Source organism: Orcinus orca, chromosome 14 (assembly GCF_937001465.1).
Source record: "Orcinus orca chromosome 14, mOrcOrc1.1, whole genome shotgun sequence".
In the NCBI taxonomy this organism is placed as follows: domain Eukaryota; kingdom Metazoa; phylum Chordata; class Mammalia; order Artiodactyla; family Delphinidae; genus Orcinus; species Orcinus orca.
In genome coordinates, this window is record NC_064572.1 from 57,344,695 (window position 1) to 57,364,255 (window position 19,561).

General features: G+C 42.2%; 1 protein-coding gene across 6 annotated transcripts in view; it reads right to left on the reverse strand.

Annotated features, from left to right (window-relative positions):
• Nucleotides 1-19,561, reverse strand: part of MYOF (myoferlin) — a 155,567-nt gene that overhangs the window by 40,545 nt on the left and 95,461 nt on the right. For all 6 annotated transcript variants that reach the window (XM_049696671.1, XM_004279410.3, XM_049696672.1 and 3 more), the window contains 11 exons: nt 16,452-16,583; nt 13,467-13,630; nt 11,001-11,115; nt 9,424-9,529; nt 7,426-7,571; nt 5,329-5,502; nt 4,138-4,246; nt 2,978-3,055; nt 498-679; nt 247-405; nt 23-121 (listed from right to left, as the gene is read on the reverse strand). In XM_049696671.1, the coding sequence (XP_049552628.1) occupies nt 23-121; nt 247-405; nt 498-679; nt 2,978-3,055; nt 4,138-4,246; nt 5,329-5,502; nt 7,426-7,571; nt 9,424-9,529; nt 11,001-11,115; nt 13,467-13,630; nt 16,452-16,583 (1,464 nt within the window). The remainder of the gene's footprint in view (nt 1-22; nt 122-246; nt 406-497; nt 680-2,977; nt 3,056-4,137; nt 4,247-5,328; nt 5,503-7,425; nt 7,572-9,423; nt 9,530-11,000; nt 11,116-13,466; nt 13,631-16,451; nt 16,584-19,561) is intronic.

Below are 19,561 nucleotides of genomic sequence, written 5' to 3' on the forward strand. Positions count from 1 at the left end.
TAAAACAAAGTGAGCAGCATACCTCAACAGCAGTGAGCTGAACCACAGGCCTGATGCCCTGGGGGACCATGTACAGACTTGGTGCCCTTTGCGAGGGAAGAATGGGAAGGTTGGAGCCATCCTGTGAAACAAACATGGAAATGTCAATGCCTCCCTTTAGTTCAAGTAACTAGTGCCTGGAGTTGTCAACAAGTGTTTTGATTGGCTACTCTGAAAAAAACAGATGAGTGAGAACTCAGTAAGTACCTTGTGCCTCAGGATCAGCTCTGCAGTGACAAGGACATCCCCACAGGTTTTGTCTCCATTCATTACTGGGTACCAGAGAAGTTTGGGTATGATGTCCATTTCTGAGTTTAGTTTCACCAGAGGAGAGCACATGCTTCGTCCTAAAAACTCATCTTTGCCCTAGAGAAACAAGCAATCCTTAAATTCCCCGACAAACATCCCTATAAACCTCCATCATTCCCCAGCCATCTCAGAAATTCTCCATTACCTACCACTTGGTCATTGTCAAAAAGTTCAATGACAACCTTGGGTGGGTTCTGTAGGACTGTTTGGGGTTCCCCATAGATTTCAATTTCATCAAATATAATCGTTTGGTCCCAGGTAGGATTCAGGGTTGAGTGGATGATCTCGGTGGTTTTACTTCGATGAAGGAAGGAGACATGAGCATATGGATCTAAAACAGAAAAAAAAGAATAACCACGGCTGAAGTCTGACACGGTAAAACCATGGCCATGGCTGAATTCTGAAATGGTAAAACTCCTGGAAGAAAATATAGGGGTAGGCTCCTTGACGCTGGCTTGGCTACGGTTTTTTGAATTTGACACCAAAAGCAAAGGCAGCAAAAGCAAAAATAAACAAGGGGGACAACATCAAACTAAAAAAGGTTCTGTGCAGCAAGGTAAACCACCGAAGAAATGAAAGCCAACCTATAGATGAATAAAGAAAAAAATATAGATACACACTATGAAATATAATTCAGCTTTAAAAAAGAAGGAAATGTTGCCATTTGTGACAACATGGATGAACCTAGAGGGCATTATGCTAAGTGAAATAAGCCACACAGAGAAACGCAAATACTATATGGTATCACTTATGTGTGAAGCAAACAAAAAAAGTGGAACTCATAGAAACAGGCAGTAGAATGGTGCCCTCAGGGTGCCTGGGGGCAGGGGAAATGGAGAGAAGTTAGTGAAAGGGTGTAAATTTCACCTACAAGATGGTCTGAGGATCTAATGCATAACATGGTGACTGCAGCTAACACTGTATTGTATAATTGAAATTTGCTAAGAAAGTAGAACTTAAGTGTTCTCACACACTCACAAAACAGGTAAGTATGAGAGACGATGAATGTTGTGGAAATCCTTCGACAATGTGTACATGTATCAAATCACCACGTTGTACACTTTAAATATATTACAACTATATTGTCAACTATATCTCAATAAAGCTGAAAAAAGATAAGAAAAAAGAAAAAAGAAGTAATCCATTTCTCCTCCATGCTAAATAATTTCACCAAACCTTTTTGCAATTGCTTGGGAGCTGTCCTGTCTGAGCAATACCCTGCTGTCTAACTTGAAGCTTTTGCATAAGCTAAAAGGGTGCTTGGCTTTTAGCATTGCAGCATCTTATGAATGGGATTCCTTGCTTTTGTCCTGATGATGTATCTTTTATCTCAAACTGCAAGGAATGTGCTTAGAGTTTTATGCAACTTTGGTCGAGAAATTAACTTTGACTTTCAATGATTGAGTGCCCCCTGGTGGTGAATATTCAAAAATGTCTTCAAAAACCATTTTGGAGATGTGTATTACAGAGATAACCTTGAATCTGCTTTAATTTGTGAGAAAAGGAAACCATTCACATATGTTGGTTAATATTAGTGCTCGGAACATACCTCACAATTGATGTAAGCATGCTGGAGTATCAGGTAACTGCTCTTAGAGCTGTTTCCATAGAAGCCCCAGGGAAGCTCTGATGGCCTTCAGGTCCTGAAGTAGAATGCTCCCCCTATAGCCCAGGAACCGTTCATGGTCCCACTAGCAACAGCACAAATCCCCCAGCAGCAGGGGCCCAGAACCTTCCTCTTAGAACCAGTCCAAAGGCAACAAAAGCAGCTGGGGTGTCAGTGTGAGGGGTGATGAAGCCTCATGGTTTGATGGTGCTGGGAATTGGGGAGCAGGCAGCAGAGGAGGTCAAGATAGACTCCAAAGTAGGGGAATGGGTGATCTGGTGATCTTTTTGTCAACTTAAGAGAGCTACAAAAAATATATATATATTGGGCTTCCCTGGTGGCGCAGTGGTTGAGAATCTGCCTGCTAATGCAGGGGACACGGGTTCGAGCCCTGGTCTGGGAGGATCCCACATGCCGCGGAGCAACTGGGCCCGTGTGCCACAACTACTGAGCCTGCGCGTCTGGAGCCTGTGCTCCACAACAAGAGAGGTTGCCACAGTGAGAGGCCCGCACATTGCGATGAAGAGTGGCCCCCGCTTGCCACAACTAGAGAAAGCCCTCGCACAGAAACGAAGACGCAACATAGCAAAAATTAATTAATTAATTAATAAACTCCTACCCGCAACATCTAAAAAAAAAAAATATATATATATATATATATATATATATATATATAAAAAGGTGAGGACTTACCAATTAACCCAAGAGCCCAGGGGTAAAAACACAGCTATAAACAGAAAGCAGAAACTGCTTTTCTTAAGGTGTTTTTTTAATCACTTAATCAATTAATGATTAGTAGTATTAAAAGACCATGAATCTTCTCCAGCACTCAGCAACCATGCTTGGCATACTCAGCGAGTATCTAATGACTGAGCAACTGACTTCATGCATATCAAACTACCCTCAATACAGAAAGGCTTTTTGTTGTTGTGAGAAATAACTCAAAGCATCCACTTGATGAAAAGTAGAATCAAGCTAGCCTGCTGTGTAATAACATGTGAGACGGAGACGTTTTCCCTTTACCTGAAAAGCTATCCTTGTCTAGAGCCATGAGGTTTCTGGCTTGATAGATATAGCAACGCAGATGGTAAATGTAGACTCCTAAAAACAACAGGACGGAGGTTACTTACAAGAAACAGAACACTGTGTTTCTATTGGGAGATAATATATGTTTCAGATAAATGGGTTACCCAAATCTATTTCCCCACGGTAAAGAACACATATGCAGTGGTGACGACATGTCTTCCCAAATTAATTCTGTCTCCTGCAAAATGAAACTTATTTAAAAAGTACTACAGGAAGCTCAATGCAAGTGTGTCAATCACGAGAACACACTCCTGGTGCAAACTACCTGGCTTTAGGGTACTGCTTGTCATCGCCGACCTTTAAAATGACACTTGGTCTCTAGGAGTTATAGAAATAGGGCTTTCCAGACCATTTCAGCACCAGATCTAGGAAACGGTTATCTGCTAAACGTTTCTTTGATATTTCAAAGACTTTATACTCCTTATCATTATTATATTAATGCATATACGACCCTCCCCACTATGCTGCCACCCCTCCCTGCCCCTGCAAACACACATAATTTGAGAGGCAGGGGAGCATTTTGATTCATTACACAGATTCTGGAAACCAGACTACTTGAGTTCAAATCTTGTCTGTAGTGCTTACAAGCTATAAGATCTTGGTCAAGTTATTTAATCTTTCTGCACTTGGTTTCCTCCTGTAAAACTGGGGCCAGTAATAGTACTTACCTTCTAGGGTAGCTATAAGAATTAAATGAGTTAATATATGTAGAGTGCCTGGCACATGCTAAGACTTATATGAGTATTTGCTATTATTATTACAGAGTAGGCCTGCTTCCAAAATTCCTGAAGGTTATCATTGAAACCAACCTTAACTTTTTGAACATTTTTTCCGATTAGAATAATCTTTTGCGGGAGCTTAATAGGTAGCATGAGTACATATCAGACAGATTATGTTGAAATCAATGATTTGACCACCCTCTACCCCAAATATAATTTTGGAAACTGTATTTAAAAAAATCATCTCCATCAAGTGATGAAAATAAAAGTCACATTTGCATAAAGGGATTTTTATCTATCACATTTGGTGAATTCAAAGAGTTTCCTTGAGATGAACGTCATAGAAGTGAAAAACACAAATACATGTTTAAAACTTACTGTCAAAATTACAGGAAACAATGGGAGTGTTTGCTCCAAACACAGCAGTGGCGCTGTGTTTCTGTTTTTCTACACTCTTTTCATCTCCATCCTCGGTAGTATCTGCACCCTAAAATAAGAGTCAGGAAAACCAATTAACAATGCCTAAAAACAAACGAAGAGGTAAGAACTACAAACAAATGGAATGGTCGCTTTTAAAAGAGATTTTCTTCATCCAATCACTCCATTTTTTTTTTTTTTTTTTTTTTTTGCGGTACGTGGGCCTCTCACTGTTGTGGCCTCTCCTGTTGCGGAGCACAGGCTCCGGACGCGCAGGCTCAGCGGCCATGGCTCACGGGCCCAGCCGCTCCGCGGTATGTGGGATCTTCCCGGACCAGGGCACGAACCCGTGTCCCCTGCATCGGCAGGCAGACTCTCAACCACTGCACCACCAGGGAAGCCCCAATCACTCCATTTTTAAACGATGAATAAAGCCCAGGACAGCGACAGAGCAGGAAGTCGAAGCCAGCCTTTCTACCCACCAAGGCCAGGTTTACCAAACCCTGCCCGTGAAAGAAAAAAAAAAAAAAAAAAAGGAGGAGCATAAAGGATACATAAGTGGATTAAGAGGAAGGGAGGAGGAAAAAGAGCAGTGGAAGAAGAACAGAGAAGGGTCACTGTGTAGAAATATAAAAGTAGCTTGTGTCCAAACACAAATTTCTAAAAATGGTCCCTGACTACCACATTGTTTTAAATCAACCATGACCACTTTCTTATTCATTCCTTCCACCTCTGTGCTTTTTTCTTCTCTGCCTTTTTATTGTGCTTCCACATGAACTGTTCTCCAATTTTGTAAGCATCCTTCTGTTTTCCTTCCCCTCACATCTGCCTATTTAACTTTCTTTGTTTGTTGAACGTTGTAGTTTCCAAAGTATGATCCAAAGGGATGTTAACAGATGTCACCTGAAGCAAAGGTTTTGGAACAGATATACTCGGAAAAGGCTAGATGAAACAATATTAAACATGCTTCTTAGAACCTTTCATATGTAAATGGTCTAATTCATTCTACAAAAATTATTGAGCACCTAGGATGTGCAGCTTTCTCCCAAATTATGTGCAGTCTTACAGTATTGGAGTCGATGGTATTATATCGAGCACTCATGTATTTTCCCTCTGCGAATATGATTTGAATTTTGGCTATTTATTACTTACAAGGGCACCTTCAAGTTTAAAGATGGCAGCTGCGCCATGCGTCTCCGAAGGAGCCATTTTTCTCCTCCAGCATCTGCGGCGAAAGGTATCTGAACTACGCTGTTTCCAGTGAAATTTCCAGCCAATTAAAGAAGCGTATTCCCAGCCCTCCTGGTCTTTATATTCTTCCATGGCCTAAAATAGAAGTAAAACATTTAATGATAATAATCATAATAACAATATTCCTTATATTGATAAAGCAGATTATGTGGTCCATCAACAAATACGTACTGAAAATCTACTCTGTGCCAAAGTACTGGGCTAGGAGCCAGGGATACAACAAAGAACAAAACAGGCTCTCTGCCGTTGCAGAGCTGATGGACTGGGGGGGTAGAGAGAGAGAAGCAGGCAAGTAAAGTGAAATGAGATGAAATGAAATGAGTGGTGGCTGTACCATCAGGAGGGGCACCTTATTCAGACTTGGTAGCAGGGGTTGGGGGCGGCATGAGGGAATGGGTAAAGCAAATGGATTCTTTTCCAAATTGCTTTCTATTTTCTCACTTCATTAGCTCATAAGAACATTGCCATTATGAAATAGTTTGGAAAATATTATGATGTCCGTTTTATATAGAGAGGGAAAAAAAACGATACCACCCTCCCTAGGGTCTAAATGTCTTGTCTAAGGTAATAGCTTCTATAGCTAATAAGTAAATCAGGGTATATTACTTCTGTAATAACTACTATCTAACGACGATAGCACTTTTAATCTTAAAAACTATATATAATTATCTCAGTTTTCAGTGTTTCTTTTCAATTCATTCAGGAACTCTAAGTGTGGTATTGGGTTAAGAGCTGAGGAAGCAGTGAAGAAAAAGACAGAGTCCTTGCCCTCCTGTAGCTGACATTTCAGTGGTGGAAATTTTACGTAAATATCTTAAAAGTATGACTAGATTTAGTAGATGTAAAATAATACTGAATAATATTTATGATCTCAGAAATAAGAGTTCCACGTAGGGGTTATTTTTTTCAACTTTAAATAAACAGAAAACCCAGGTCAAGGACAATCTTATAATTGACCTTCTGGCAGTATTACTAGTGACACCAAAGTATTTTATGCAGCCAGGAGTGAGGCAGGTTAGGGAGCATGATCTAAGTCTCAACAATACTCTTTGGTAGAATAGAACTGGGCCATGTTTCTGGTCTTCTGACTGGTGGCTCAGTGTTCTTTCCACTTCACCTCGGTGCTCTCATGTGGAAGGAGGGAGTCAAGTGCCTCTAGCAACTTCTCACCCTATCCGGATAAGGATGATTCCAAAACAAATATTCATTAGCTCATTCATTCTACTCCATTATTTATTAGGAACAAGGTCCGGAGCTTTGGAACCTTAGAAGTACCAAAAAGCTCACTATCTAATAAAAAGACACTTCATGACATCTACTATGAGTCAGGCACTTTTTGGAATAGAAAGAGGTCGTATTTGGAATGACCTTAGCCTGGGTTCAAACACTCTATCACTTACTAGACACATGGCCTAAAGCAAATCCATTTAACCTCTGTGAACATTATCTGTAAGATGAGGATAAAAATGCAGATTTTGTGGATTGGAGATGATGTATATTCAGGACCTACCATCACAAAAAGCACACAGAACATACCACTTATGACTGTCATGAGTATACTTTTTCCACTCAATTTATTATTATTCCATTTAAGCCTATAATACCCTAATTAGATGCATACTATAACCATTTTGCAGATGAGAAAGGAAATGAAGCCAGGATTTGAAGCCTCAGGTGTCTTGTTCCAAGTCCTGAGCTATTGCCACTACTACATTATGCTACCAAAATAATTTGTTTCTACTACTGCCTCTCGAGTGGTTCTCATTATTTAGCCTGCTTCAGAATCACCTGGAAGACTTACTGAAACACGGAATGCTGGGCTCCACCCCCAGAGTTCCTAAATCAGCAGGTCTGGGGCGGGGATACACTTTTATAACCCTTGAGCAGGGCATCAGGCCCTTGACAGGCAAATGGTTCCTGTAGAAGTCGCCGAGTTAACCGTGGTTCTGCGTGGTCTGGAAGGCGGAGCCCCCAGCTCCCTCCCATTGCTCCTCTTACCTTTGCAGTACTTGAAGTGGTTTGTGTTAAATCTCTCTTGCGTTTTCGGACCAGCCTTCGGCGTCTATGAGTATGATACATTTTTTCTGCTGCAACCCAGGATTTGGGCTTATTATCAGGAGGAATGATAATTCCATACTCCCAGCCTGGAACAGAGTTTGTGAATGGTTATCCAAAAGAGAGGCACTTGCCAGATTGCCAAATAAAGTTCCAGGAATCATTCGGTCACTCTCTGCCCCCCAACATTCTCCACTGTCATGACTGAACGCCACTGCTCCTATCACTTTGCTGCCATCAGCCAAACTGAATACAGCCGTATTTCCCTGGATCCCTCTTCAAGAAGCTTCCTTTGTGGCCCTGGGGTTCTCCTCCATGTTTCTACTTCCAGTCACTCACGGTAATTGAGTGCATCTAAGAGTAAAGCACAATGCAAGAGACATTTGGGGACAGTGATGAAGGGCGTGGCCTGTGTAGTCAACAGCCTGGCTTCAAATCCCTGCATCACCACATGGGGGCCGTTTACTTTTAAAGTTTCTTGCAAGTTAGTAAACCTGCTGATGGTCCAGAAAGGTAAAATATACCTTTTTCAAAAGAATTAATCAAAATAATGCATGCAAAGCACTAGGACCATGGTTAGCATATAGTTTGCACTCAAAAAACATTAACTATTATTAAAAGGCCTGGTGTGTGCATCATGATCATCAAGAAACTTATAATTGGGCTTCCCTGGTGGCGCAGTGGTTGAGAGTCTGCCTGCCAATGCAGGGGACACGGGTTCGAGCCCTGGTCTGGGAAGATCCCACATGCCGCGGAGCAACTAGCCCTGTGAGCCACAATTACTGAGCCTGCGCGTCTGGAGCCTGTGCTCCACAACAAGAGAGGCCTCAATAGTGAGAGGCCCGCGCATCGCGATGAAGAGTGGCCCCCGCTTGCTGCAACTAGAGAAAGCCCTCGCACGGAAACGAAGACCCAACACAGCCAAAAAAAAAAAAAAAAAAAAAAAAAAAAGGCAAAATTCCTAAAAAAATTAAAAAAAAAAGAAACTTATAATCTATTTGAAACCTTCCTTATCAATGCTAGTTCTTTCGTGTGTACTATTCCCTCTTGTAAGAAATTTAAAACTCAAATTTTCTCTCTTGATAATTCTAAATGTTCTAGTTCGTTTAACTTTAGATTACTATTTGTAGAAAAGGATAAATATCGGACTTCCCTGGTGGCGCAGTGGTTAAGAATCTGCCTGCCAATGCAGGGGACATGGGTTCGAGCCCCGGTCTGGGAAGATCCCACATGCTGCAGAGCAACTAAGTCCGTGCGCCACAACTACTGACTGAGCCTGCGCTCTAGAGCCTGCGAGCCACAACTACTGAGCCCGCATGCCACAACTACTGAAGCTCGTGAGCCCGGAGCCCGTGCTCCACAACAAGAGAAGCCACGGCAATGAGAAGCCCGCGCACCGCAACAAAGAGTAGCCCCCACTCACAGCAACTAGAGAAAGCCCACGCGCAGCAATGAAGACCCAACACAGCCAAAATAAATAAATAAAGTTTAAAAAGAAAAGGATAAATATCATTACCAGAAGCTATGTCAATAATCTGCATTACTGCTGAGCAGGGTGACTTTTAAGGCATTTTGCAGTTCTTCTTTCTGAGCTAGGGGGCCCCTGAGTGTGATGTTCCCAGGGAGGGTATGTCATGGTTAGACTAGAGAAGCTCCAACCTCAGTCCCCTCCCAAATTCTCATTGGATCCCCGGCATCTCAAAGTCCAGCCACCCGGCATCCCGTTACCTTGTATCTTTCATTCTTGACAGCCCCCCACCCTGCACCTGTCCAAGTACTTGCTTGTCCTTCAGATTTTGCGTCTGAATAGTCACAGGAAACACCACCTGACCTGGTCATCTTAGGCGAAGGGGCGTGAGACTCCTCCCTCCCAAGGAAACTTGACTTTAACCAAGGCATTGCTGGAGAGCCCCTGGTCAGGTAATAGGTCTGAAATGTTACCTCTCTCATCCACTGCACGATTAATGTCATAGACCCATGCATCATCTTCCCATTCCCAACCTGGAGGGCAAGTAAGCTCGCTGGGTGATGCTGTTTTATCACCGTTCTTAAAAAAAAAAAAAGAGAAAGAAGCCATAGTGTGTTAAATAAGATGCAAAGGTGAGATAGAATTCCTCACACTTAACTATAGACTCACTCATTTCAATACCATCATACACATCAATCTTTCTCAGAAAAAGCCGTAATCTTTATTTATACACAATTGCTAAACAATAACTAGATTTTTAAAGAATACTTTCTGCTTCCACTATTAGGGAATATGTTATGTTAAACCACGGGAAATTGTTTTTGTAGGTCAAAAATGATCAAATGTAAGCTATTTCATATGGTTCAACTTAATATTATGAAATGACGCAACTCTTTATGAGGGGTTATACTGCAGAGAACCCATCAGAGATGGATAAAGCATGAAAAACACATGTCTTCAAGAATGGGGTAATGCTACAGGAGGTTGTAGATGCTAATCATGTAAGACTGAGCAAAGTTTACTTGAAATATTGACTTAAGTTCTGCATTAAAACTGATAGAGTTATGAAAAAAGTTCATAGTAAAGGAAATAAACGAGGTCCGTAAACAGAAAAATAGTCAGCTTCACTTTAAGAGTGTGAAAACTGAAATAACAACAGGATACCATCTATTCATGTACTGACAAAGATTAACAAGTGGGAGGGTGAGTGTCTAGAAAAACAGCCCCCTATGCTATTGCTAGAAATATAAATTTGTACAACCTCTTTGAAAGTAGTCTGCCAATATTTGTCAAAATTTCATATGCATTGAAACCTTGACCAAGCCAACAGATGCCTCTCCTACAAAGTTTCATAAGTGAATAAGAATGTATGTATAAGGATGTTCATTGTCACGTTGTTTATAAAAAACAAAGACTGGGGGGAAAACCCCTAAATATCCAAAAGGAGAGGATTAGTTAAATAAATTATAGAGGGGTACATATAATAAAACACTCTGTAGGAATTTTTTAAATGGCTCATAGATCTATATGTATTGATATCAAAAGATGTCCAAGATATATTACGTGAAAAATACAGAACTGTGCATACAACACAATTCTATTCAGGTGGGGGAAAAAAGAAGCTATATATTTGTATAGGAACAGAAGACTGCTATCAGTGGTTCAGTGGTTATCTCTGGGGGTGGGGGTGCGATATGGATCAGGGAGAAGAATTACTTTTAATTTCCTTTTATGCTGTTTGACTATTCTAAAGACATGAGCATTCAATTTGTTATGATTTTAAAAACTAGTTCCATAATAAACATAGTAAAAAAAATTTCACAACCCAGACTTTACCATGTACCAACATCTAGTTAAATAGGCCCCATGTCTTTCCTATAGGAATTAATTACAGATGCACTTTGGAGGCTCCAGTTATAAAGGGAAGGCTTTAGGACATGAGATGGAGCAGAAGAGACCGGGCAGCCCCGCCTTGTGGTTGGTGATCCAGCGATGGTTTCTCCGAGCTCACGCAGGAGGGCTTATCCCCCAGAGCTGGAGCTGCACTCACCGCATCTGTGTAGGTGTCCTCTGCTGGCTTCCACTCGCCCCGGGGGTAGCGACTCTCGTTCTGATACAATTCATCTGTGAACTCTGTGTGACCCGCATCCGCCTCGGTCAGCAAGCTGAGGGACAGGAGGCTCACGTTACCAAAGGAGAAACATTACCAAAGGTGGTCACGACCACCCCATCTATTTCCAATGGTGGGGAGACATCTATACCCTGGGGGTGGCCCCGGTTCCCTCCTCACCCTACCCCTTTGGGTTCTCCACTCCAAACTCTTCTTTGCACTAATAGCTTTTGACATTCCTTTGAAGAGGGGCCGCTGAAACAATGAGCCCTAAATTACAGAGAACTTCTCAAATCAGCAGAGTTGCTCCTGCCCAGTAATTAAGGTGGGGACTGGGTAAACAGCATTGTGGGCAGCTTCTTCTAGGGACCAGGCTTCTGTTTCTGTGTCAGGTCAGGGCCATTCAGCATTTTCTCAGCAAGACTCTTGGCTAACAGTTCAAAAGGATAAAGAGTCATCTTCCCTCTTTCCACCTATTTTAAAAAATGGAATGGACACGGTCTCCTGAGGCCTAGTGTGGAAACTTTTACTCATGGCTTGCTTGTTCTACGTAACACAAACTGAAGGGAGGAGTTTACATTTTCTGGATAGTTCCTAGGTAGGGATGACAGCCAAACCAGGTCATTTAAGACTCCAAAGTCCATTTGGGCACTTGAGAAATCCATACTGACTCCCTGCCATGCCAATTTTCCTCTTGGATTTGGAACTATTTTGACAACCCAGAGAAGAAAGTACAGAGGGTCCAACTTTGACTTAAGTCTTCTGCCAGGTATCCACTCAAGTGAGGTTTCTTTTTTCCTTTTACTGTCTCTACATCTTTCCCCTGCTGTATCCTCCCCTAGAATCAAGCACTGGAAAGAAATCAAAAAACAGAAAGTTCCCACCCTTTGTATCAATTGGGCTTGTCCATCACTTCTCTGGGCCCCAGAGATGGAGAACAGAACTGGCTGCCACCTCTGGGGTCCCATCCAGCTCCGACAGGCTCTGACCTGCTTTTCCAGTGCCAATTCCCCTGGCCTTTCCCTGTCCTCACTAACCTTCCTTCCTTCTTTCCAATTCAAATCCCATTTCCCTTCCCCTCACCAGCAACCCCAACTCCAACCAAAGCAAGCTGTCATGAGTTAAAAGCAATCATGTTCAGACACTGGGTCTTAACAGACCAGACCCAGCACACTTCTTTCCCTCCTTCCCTAATCCTGTGTCATTATGGGAAACAAATGTGGACAGAGAGAGCAAACTCCAGTTTAAAGTCTTAAAGTCCAACTTCACAAGCTTGTTTCCTCCAAACACAAGTACACTGTCCCGAGCTGGAGAAAAGAAGGCATTCTGGTTCCAGTGCTTTTGGCAACACGTAGAAACCAGGCTTTGGTTTCCTCCAGACTCCAGGGGACACATGCTTGCCCCTGTACTGTTTCTTTCTTCCTGTTTAATAATAGCCTTTGATATATAATTCACATACCATACAATTCATCCACTTAAATTATGCCCCCTACTGTTTCCTGCAGACATTGCAGCATAACAGTTGAGAGCTGGTTTTGGTGCCCAGGCTAGATTTGGGTTCTAGCCCTGTCTACACCACTCACCCACAGTCTGTGTGCCTTTGGACAAGTGACTTAATCCCTCTAAGGTCTCAGTTTCGTCTGTAAAGTGGAGATACTGTTTTTTGTTGGGAGATAATTCTTTGTGAGTCTAAACACAGGCTCCATGACCTTTGTTACAGACTATCTTCTCAAGGATGTTTATATGAGGAACAACCTCAGAAGACATAGTGTTTCTCTCCAGAGCAAAGGGCCAGCATGCTCACTACCTACCCATTATAAAGGATTCAGGAGTCCTAAGCTCAGGGTTCCTTTCCTATTATACAATCCACTTCACGTGCAAGTGTCACCTGGCCCTCTTTGTGTCAACCTGTGGGAACTGGGGCTTGGAGAACAGGAGCAAATGTTGATACTCTGGTACTACTATTTGCTGTGGGCAATAGAGTCCTTTGTCTCTGCTTTAGGAGTCTTGTGTCTCCTGCCAACATCCACGAAACTGTGGCAGGTGACCTTGCTAGCTTGCAAGTAGGATAAAAATCTCAGACTCTTCATGATTTTTGACACTACCTATCTTGCAGGACTGCAATCCAGATTCAGTAAGATAATGCACATGTTTAGCCCACTGCTTCACACATTCCCATGTAATGAGTTCTCAATAATGTTAGTACCAGGTGCTTTTTATACTTTTTTGTTTTATTATGGGACACTGACGACATGTCTCAAGTTTCTGTGAGTTTCTGTGGACTCACTTCTGCTCAGTGGGTGTGACGTAAATATGATCAAGAATGACGATGGAGAAGATTCACTTAGCAATTTCTAAGGAAAGACTTCATTACCATCCTTTTTTCTCAGAAAATGAAAAACTTACCTTTTTTCAGGATCAACTATCCAGTCTCCTTCCCACTCCCAGCCTTTTGGAGGCAAAAAGAATTCCCTCTTGAGTTTTATTTTTCCCGTGACATCAGAAAATTTATGACGACCCACTAATCCAGAAGTGCCCCATTTTCCAAACATAAGAGCTTGATTTTCATACTATTAAAAAGAAATTGGAGAAACATCATCAGGGAGCAAGAAATAAAGCCAACACATAAATTTTCAAGTCCATCTAGGACCTAGGCTAAACAATGAGGAAAATGGAAAAGCTTTATATTCAGAAGGTATGGGCCCGAGTTGCACTGTTGCTGATTATGCAACTTCGGTAAATCATTCATCTTTCTGAGACTCAGTGTTCTCATCTGTAAACTGAGGATAATACTACCTTTCTCATAGGGTTGTTCTGAAGTTCAAATGTACAAATGATTGTGAAAGTGCTTTGTAAACACTGATATATCATGCTAGTTGTTTCTACCATTTTTTCCAATGTCTCCAAATAGTGCTCCGAACCTAATCTTTTAGATACCTACAAAAGTCCTCAATTTATGAACATGTAGTCTTCTAAAACTTTATTTATAAGTCTGCTGCCGAGAACTTGGGCACATTTCCCCACAGAAACAATATTATAATTAATGGTACATTTCCTGGGCAGCACAAAGGACCCATCTGAAACATGAAGGTCCTTTAGCACCCAGCTTTTATGTGGCCTCAAAATTCTGAACCTTCATCCCCTCTGGAGTATGGTGAGTAGACCAAGACCTTTCTGGAAGCAGGTTTTGTGGCAATGGCAGACCCAGGTTTACAGGGCATTCCTTTCTAAGACAGAATTTATAAAATCTACAATGGTCTGTTTTTTACTATGTCAACCATAAAGAGGGTTGAGGTTTGCCAGTGGTGACAGTCTCTGTTTGGGTCCAAGCTGGTATCTTTGTTTGTCTGCTGATGAGCTCACTGAGAAGACGATTTGCATAAGCAGCAGGGGAGTTTTTGGCTGAAGGATGATGGAAGAAGTTTGGGCAGGGGCCTGATGAGGAAACTGGAGGTCTCTGAGGTGCTTCACGTGTGCTAATGGTCCCGCCCCACAGCTGCTAGTTAAAGGCCTCAAAGCCACATGAGGCTCCCATCTCCACTGCTGCTGCTGCCCTCTTGTCCATGCAAGGTCCTCACCTGGATGATACTACGGCCATGCTGGCTTCCGAGTAGAAGTGGCAGGAACTGCTCCTCCACTCTGTGTCCTTGTCACTTGGAAACCAAAGAAGCCATGCATGTGCCCCCAAGTCTCACAGCCCCTTGTGCCTAAAGCTCAGAGCAATATCTAAGACAGCACTAGTGAGACCTCCAGAAATTTGGGGGGGGGGGATTTTTGCAGAGAACTGAGGTCTGGTATTAGCCCAGGAAGGCAAGAACCAGTGAAATTTCCATTACTGTCATTAATGTGCCCCTTCTGGTACTCAGAGGCTGTTAGAATTTGGAGAAACTAGAGTCACGCAAAACAACTAAAATGGGTGGATCATTTCTACACCTGTTGAAACTAGAGTTCACTCTGTGCAAGGAAGGATCTGGAAGTGGGAAACAGAGGAAGGGTTGTTCCTTGCTCAGTGCTAGCTTCTCTGGGCCCCAGCCACAGAGCTGTAGGGCAGGTGGATGCCAAGAAATCCCACAGGAGGGCAGGAGCAAGCCCCTCCCACATGTGCTCTGATGCCCCCTCCACGGCACCCAGATGACTGACCATCAACATCTGTGACTCAGGGCCTCCCCTGAGGCCTCCAGCCCACCCTCTATTTCTCTCCAGTCACACTTCAAAGCTTGCATCCTAAGGACTTTGTGTTTCCCATGGGTTTCACTGCTTCTCAAAGTGGACCGCAATGCCCCGTATCCACCCACATTGCAGGTGCTAATCCCTAACTCAGCTACAGAATCACAGTCCTCGGGGTGGGATTCTTTTTAACAAGACACCCGGTTTTATTATTGTGATAGATTTTGGGATCCTTGAGGACCAGGCTTGGCTGCTTCATCATCTTCAGCCTCTGCCTCTGTGCCCGACATAAAGCCACCACTCCCTAAAAGCTTGGATGGGTGGATGGGTGGATGGATGAATTCTGCCACCATTTATTTATTTAACAAATATTTATAGGAGCCTACTATGTGCCAGGCACTGTTAAATTAAAAAAAGCAAAACTAAAAGATGGCCATGGGTTTTCTTGCCCAGTAAGCACATCAGAACCACAGTCCTAAACCAGTGGTCAGGCATCGTGGTGGGCAGCAGAAACACAATTACAAATTAGCTAGACTGAAGACAGTCTTCTCCGCAATTATTTGAGCATGAAGGCCTATCTGTAAAAGAATGGAGCTCGTCTGAAAATTGTCAGAAGAGACCCACTGAATATATCTAATAAATTTACAACAATAAGTACTTTCAGTAAAAAAAATCCAACTAATGCCACTTTTAGCTGTAAAAGTTTGTGAAAATTATTTTCATTGGTTTAACTCTAATGAGATTTCTAATTAGCCAAATGGATTTTTAACTCAGTGAAGGATTTACAAATTATCTCTATTGTTTTTCAAGTATCCAGGCAGCATTTTCTTTGCCCTTGGGCAAACCCCTCTGAGGCTTCCCCAACTGAGGATTGAGTCTTCTGTGGTTTAAAGACTCCAGACACTTTGCTGTAGAGTAGAAATTAACACAATATTGTAAATCAACTATATTTTCAATTAAAAAAAAAAAAACACTCCAGACCCCAAGCACGGCACCTCTCAAGCGTCCTCACTCCTGGGTTGCTTGTGTGTGAATCACTCTGGGGTGTCCCAATGTAGACCTCCAGTCAATCTTTCCCTACCCACTTCGTTAAGGGCCCTTGAATGTGGGGTTTTAGGTAGCGATTATGGTGGTGGCTGGTTTGACATCTGAATATTTTCCCTTAGGATGAAAAGTAAAGTACTCCCACACAAAGAGGAAAAGAGTGATGTCATTAGATGTTACCATTTCAGCAAAGACGGTGAATGTGCCTTCTGCGAAGCTATTGAACTTCTTCTCAACAGCACTTAAGCCCAGCCAGATGTTCACACGCAACTCCACAGGCACCTTTGGTCCATTGTTTTTTTCCTGTGGGTACTGTGAGATGCACAATAACATGACCTGTTATGCTGGGCACAGTACAGGCTGTGCATTAAGCTCAAAACAAAAGTAGACTGAACATCTAATCACTGTTTTCAGCAGTCTAACTTTGTTTGTGCAGTTAAAATATTTCCAAATGACCCTTCTGCAAAGATTAAAATAACAAGTAAAGCAGGAACCCCTGGGTGTCCCTGAGACCTTTTCAGGAGGCTCACAAGGTCAAACTATTTTCCTAATCATACTAGGATGTTACTTGCTGTTTTCACTGTATTGACATTTGCACTGATGGTGCAAAAGCAATGGTGGATAAAACTCCAAGCACTGTAGCAGGAATCAAGACAGTAACACCGAACTGCACTGGTAGTAACAGTTTTCTTCATCACTCTCAGTGAAGAAAACAAAATGCCAGTTTTACTTATTAATTACTTTGATAAAGCAGTAAAAACGGCTAATCCTAAATCGTGATCCCTGAACACATGTCTTTTTAATATTTTGTGTGATGAAATTCTGCTGCATATTAGTGTATATTCTGAGAAAAAAACTTATGCAATTGAGCTGTGAACTGAACTAGCCTTTTTTTTTTTTTTTTTTTGCGGTACGCGGGCCTCTCACTGTTGTGGCCTCTCCCGTCGCAGAGCACAGGCTCCGGACGCGCAGGCTCAGCGGCCATGGCTCACGGGCCCAGCCGCTCCGCGGCATGCAGGATCTTCCCGGACTGTGGCACGAACCCGTGTCCCCTGCATCGGCAGGTGGACTCTCAACCACTGCGCCACCAGGGAAGCCCTTTTTTTTTTCTTAATAGAATACCTTTTCTTCCTGAAACAGTGATTGGCTGACAAATATGGTTATTCATACTTGGATATATGAGGCACACATTTTCTTGAAAATAAACAAAGTGAGCCTGTCATTTCAAGGGTAATAGGTGACTGTATTTTGTTGCAATGATAAAATTCAAGGTTTCAAGTTAAAATTAGAATTTTGGAAAATTTGTTTCTGTCTCGATGGGTGAGCTTGATAACATCCCAATACATAAGGGCTTTTCTTGTAAGTGGTATCAGTGAATGTGATTTTTATTTATTTATTTATTTTTGGCTGCTTTGGGTCTTCATTGCTGTGCGCGGGTTTTTCTCTAGGTGCAGTGAGTGGGGGCTACTCTGTTGTGGTGCGTGGGCTTCTCATTGCGGTGGCTTCTCTTGTTGCGGAGCACAGGCTCTAGGCGTGCGGGCTTCAGTAGTTGTGGCATGCAGGCTCAGTAGTTGTGGCTCAAGGGCTTAGTTGCTCTGTGGTATGTGGGATCTTCCCGGACCAGGGCTTGAACCCATGTCCCCTGCATTGGCAGGCGGATTCTTAACCACTGTGCCACCAAGGAAATCCCAATGAATGTGATTTTTAAAAATACTGTATGATGAAATGTGTCAACATTAGGAAGATTTGCATAACTCAGTGAATCAATATTTTCCAAATGAATGCTTAACGTTACAAAATCATGCATGGCTAAAAGAGCCATTCAAAGTACAAGATAGACCAATGGATTTTAAGGTAGCAGAGAATGAAAAGTTCACTGATACACGTCAGATTCCACACTGCAATTAACCTTTTAAAAGCTACCACCTGAGTTTGGTATTGTATCAAAGATGAGTACCCATAATTATCTGAAAACGTTATTAAAATACTCCTCCCTTTTCCAAATACATATCTGTGTGAGGCCAGATTCTCTTCATGTACTTCAACCAAGCAACCTAGTCCATCGGACGAAATGTAGAAGCAGTTTTGAGAATCCAGTTATATTTCTGTGAAGCCAGGTTTGCAAAAATGCAAAACAGTATCACTCTGCTCTCTGATTTTTAAAAGGAAATCATTATATTTTATAAAAATATATAGTTTATGTTAACCTATAATGGATTTATTGTTTATTTTAAAATATATTAATACTTTTTAATGTCAGTTTTAATTTCTATTACAGTAAATATTGATAGATGTAACCCACATACACAAATGCTTTCTGGGGTCTCCAATGGCTTTTTTAAGAGTGAAAGGGGCCCTAAGACCAACAAAAAACCCACTGAATTAAATAACTCCCTAAACTGGATAATGAGTATTAACAAAATCAATAAATACATACAACATTCTCTTAAAAGCATTTTGCTGTTTTATCCACTGAGTTCGGAAACCTAATGCAGAGAATACCACTGCAGGCTGGACCCTCAGGGCTGCATTTAGCAAAGAAACACTGTGGTTAGGGCTCCACCCAAATTCCTGACACTCACATCTTCTAGGACCACAGCTTGCAGGGCTGGGAGGCAGCCTGTGACTGGCCAAAGGGAAAAGAGGGAAGCAGAAGGGGAGCTTCACCTGCCAAAGGCCCTCTCTACAGAGCTCTCCCACCCCCTGTGAAGTTTTATTTATTAATCAGTTTGCTTCCACGCACTGCTGAGGTCAATTATAATTGTGGTTCTATCTTAAGTAAAATTTATTCCACCAAGAGACACTTGAAAGAAGATAATCATTCTGGTTCTATTTTCACCCTCTTGATTAAAGAGCAAAATATCTCCCTGTTTTAAGAGAACACTCTCCCCTGACTGCTTTTTCTCCTTTTGAATTTTTTTCCTCTCCCTGAAATTCCAAGGAACTCGGCTGGAGTCTGGCAGGGAGAGGGATGAAAAACCTGCATCTGGCAACTATTTGGATCTCTTTGTTTCCATCCCCAAGCCCTCCTCTGGTTCTCCTTAGGCACATAAGAGAAGTTCTTAATCCAGGGTCCTGGGATGGATTTATGGGTTCTACAAAGGCCCTGAATTGGATGCAAAATATTGGATGCATCGGAGATGTGCATTCTTTTGGAAGAGAGGGCCAGTAGCTTTCATCAGGCTCTTAAAGGAGTCTAGGACTCCATAAAATGTCCAGAACCCCGGCCCTAAGATAGTAATTCTCAAATTTTTTCAATTTGAGGACCCATTTGGTTAGGGAATAGATTC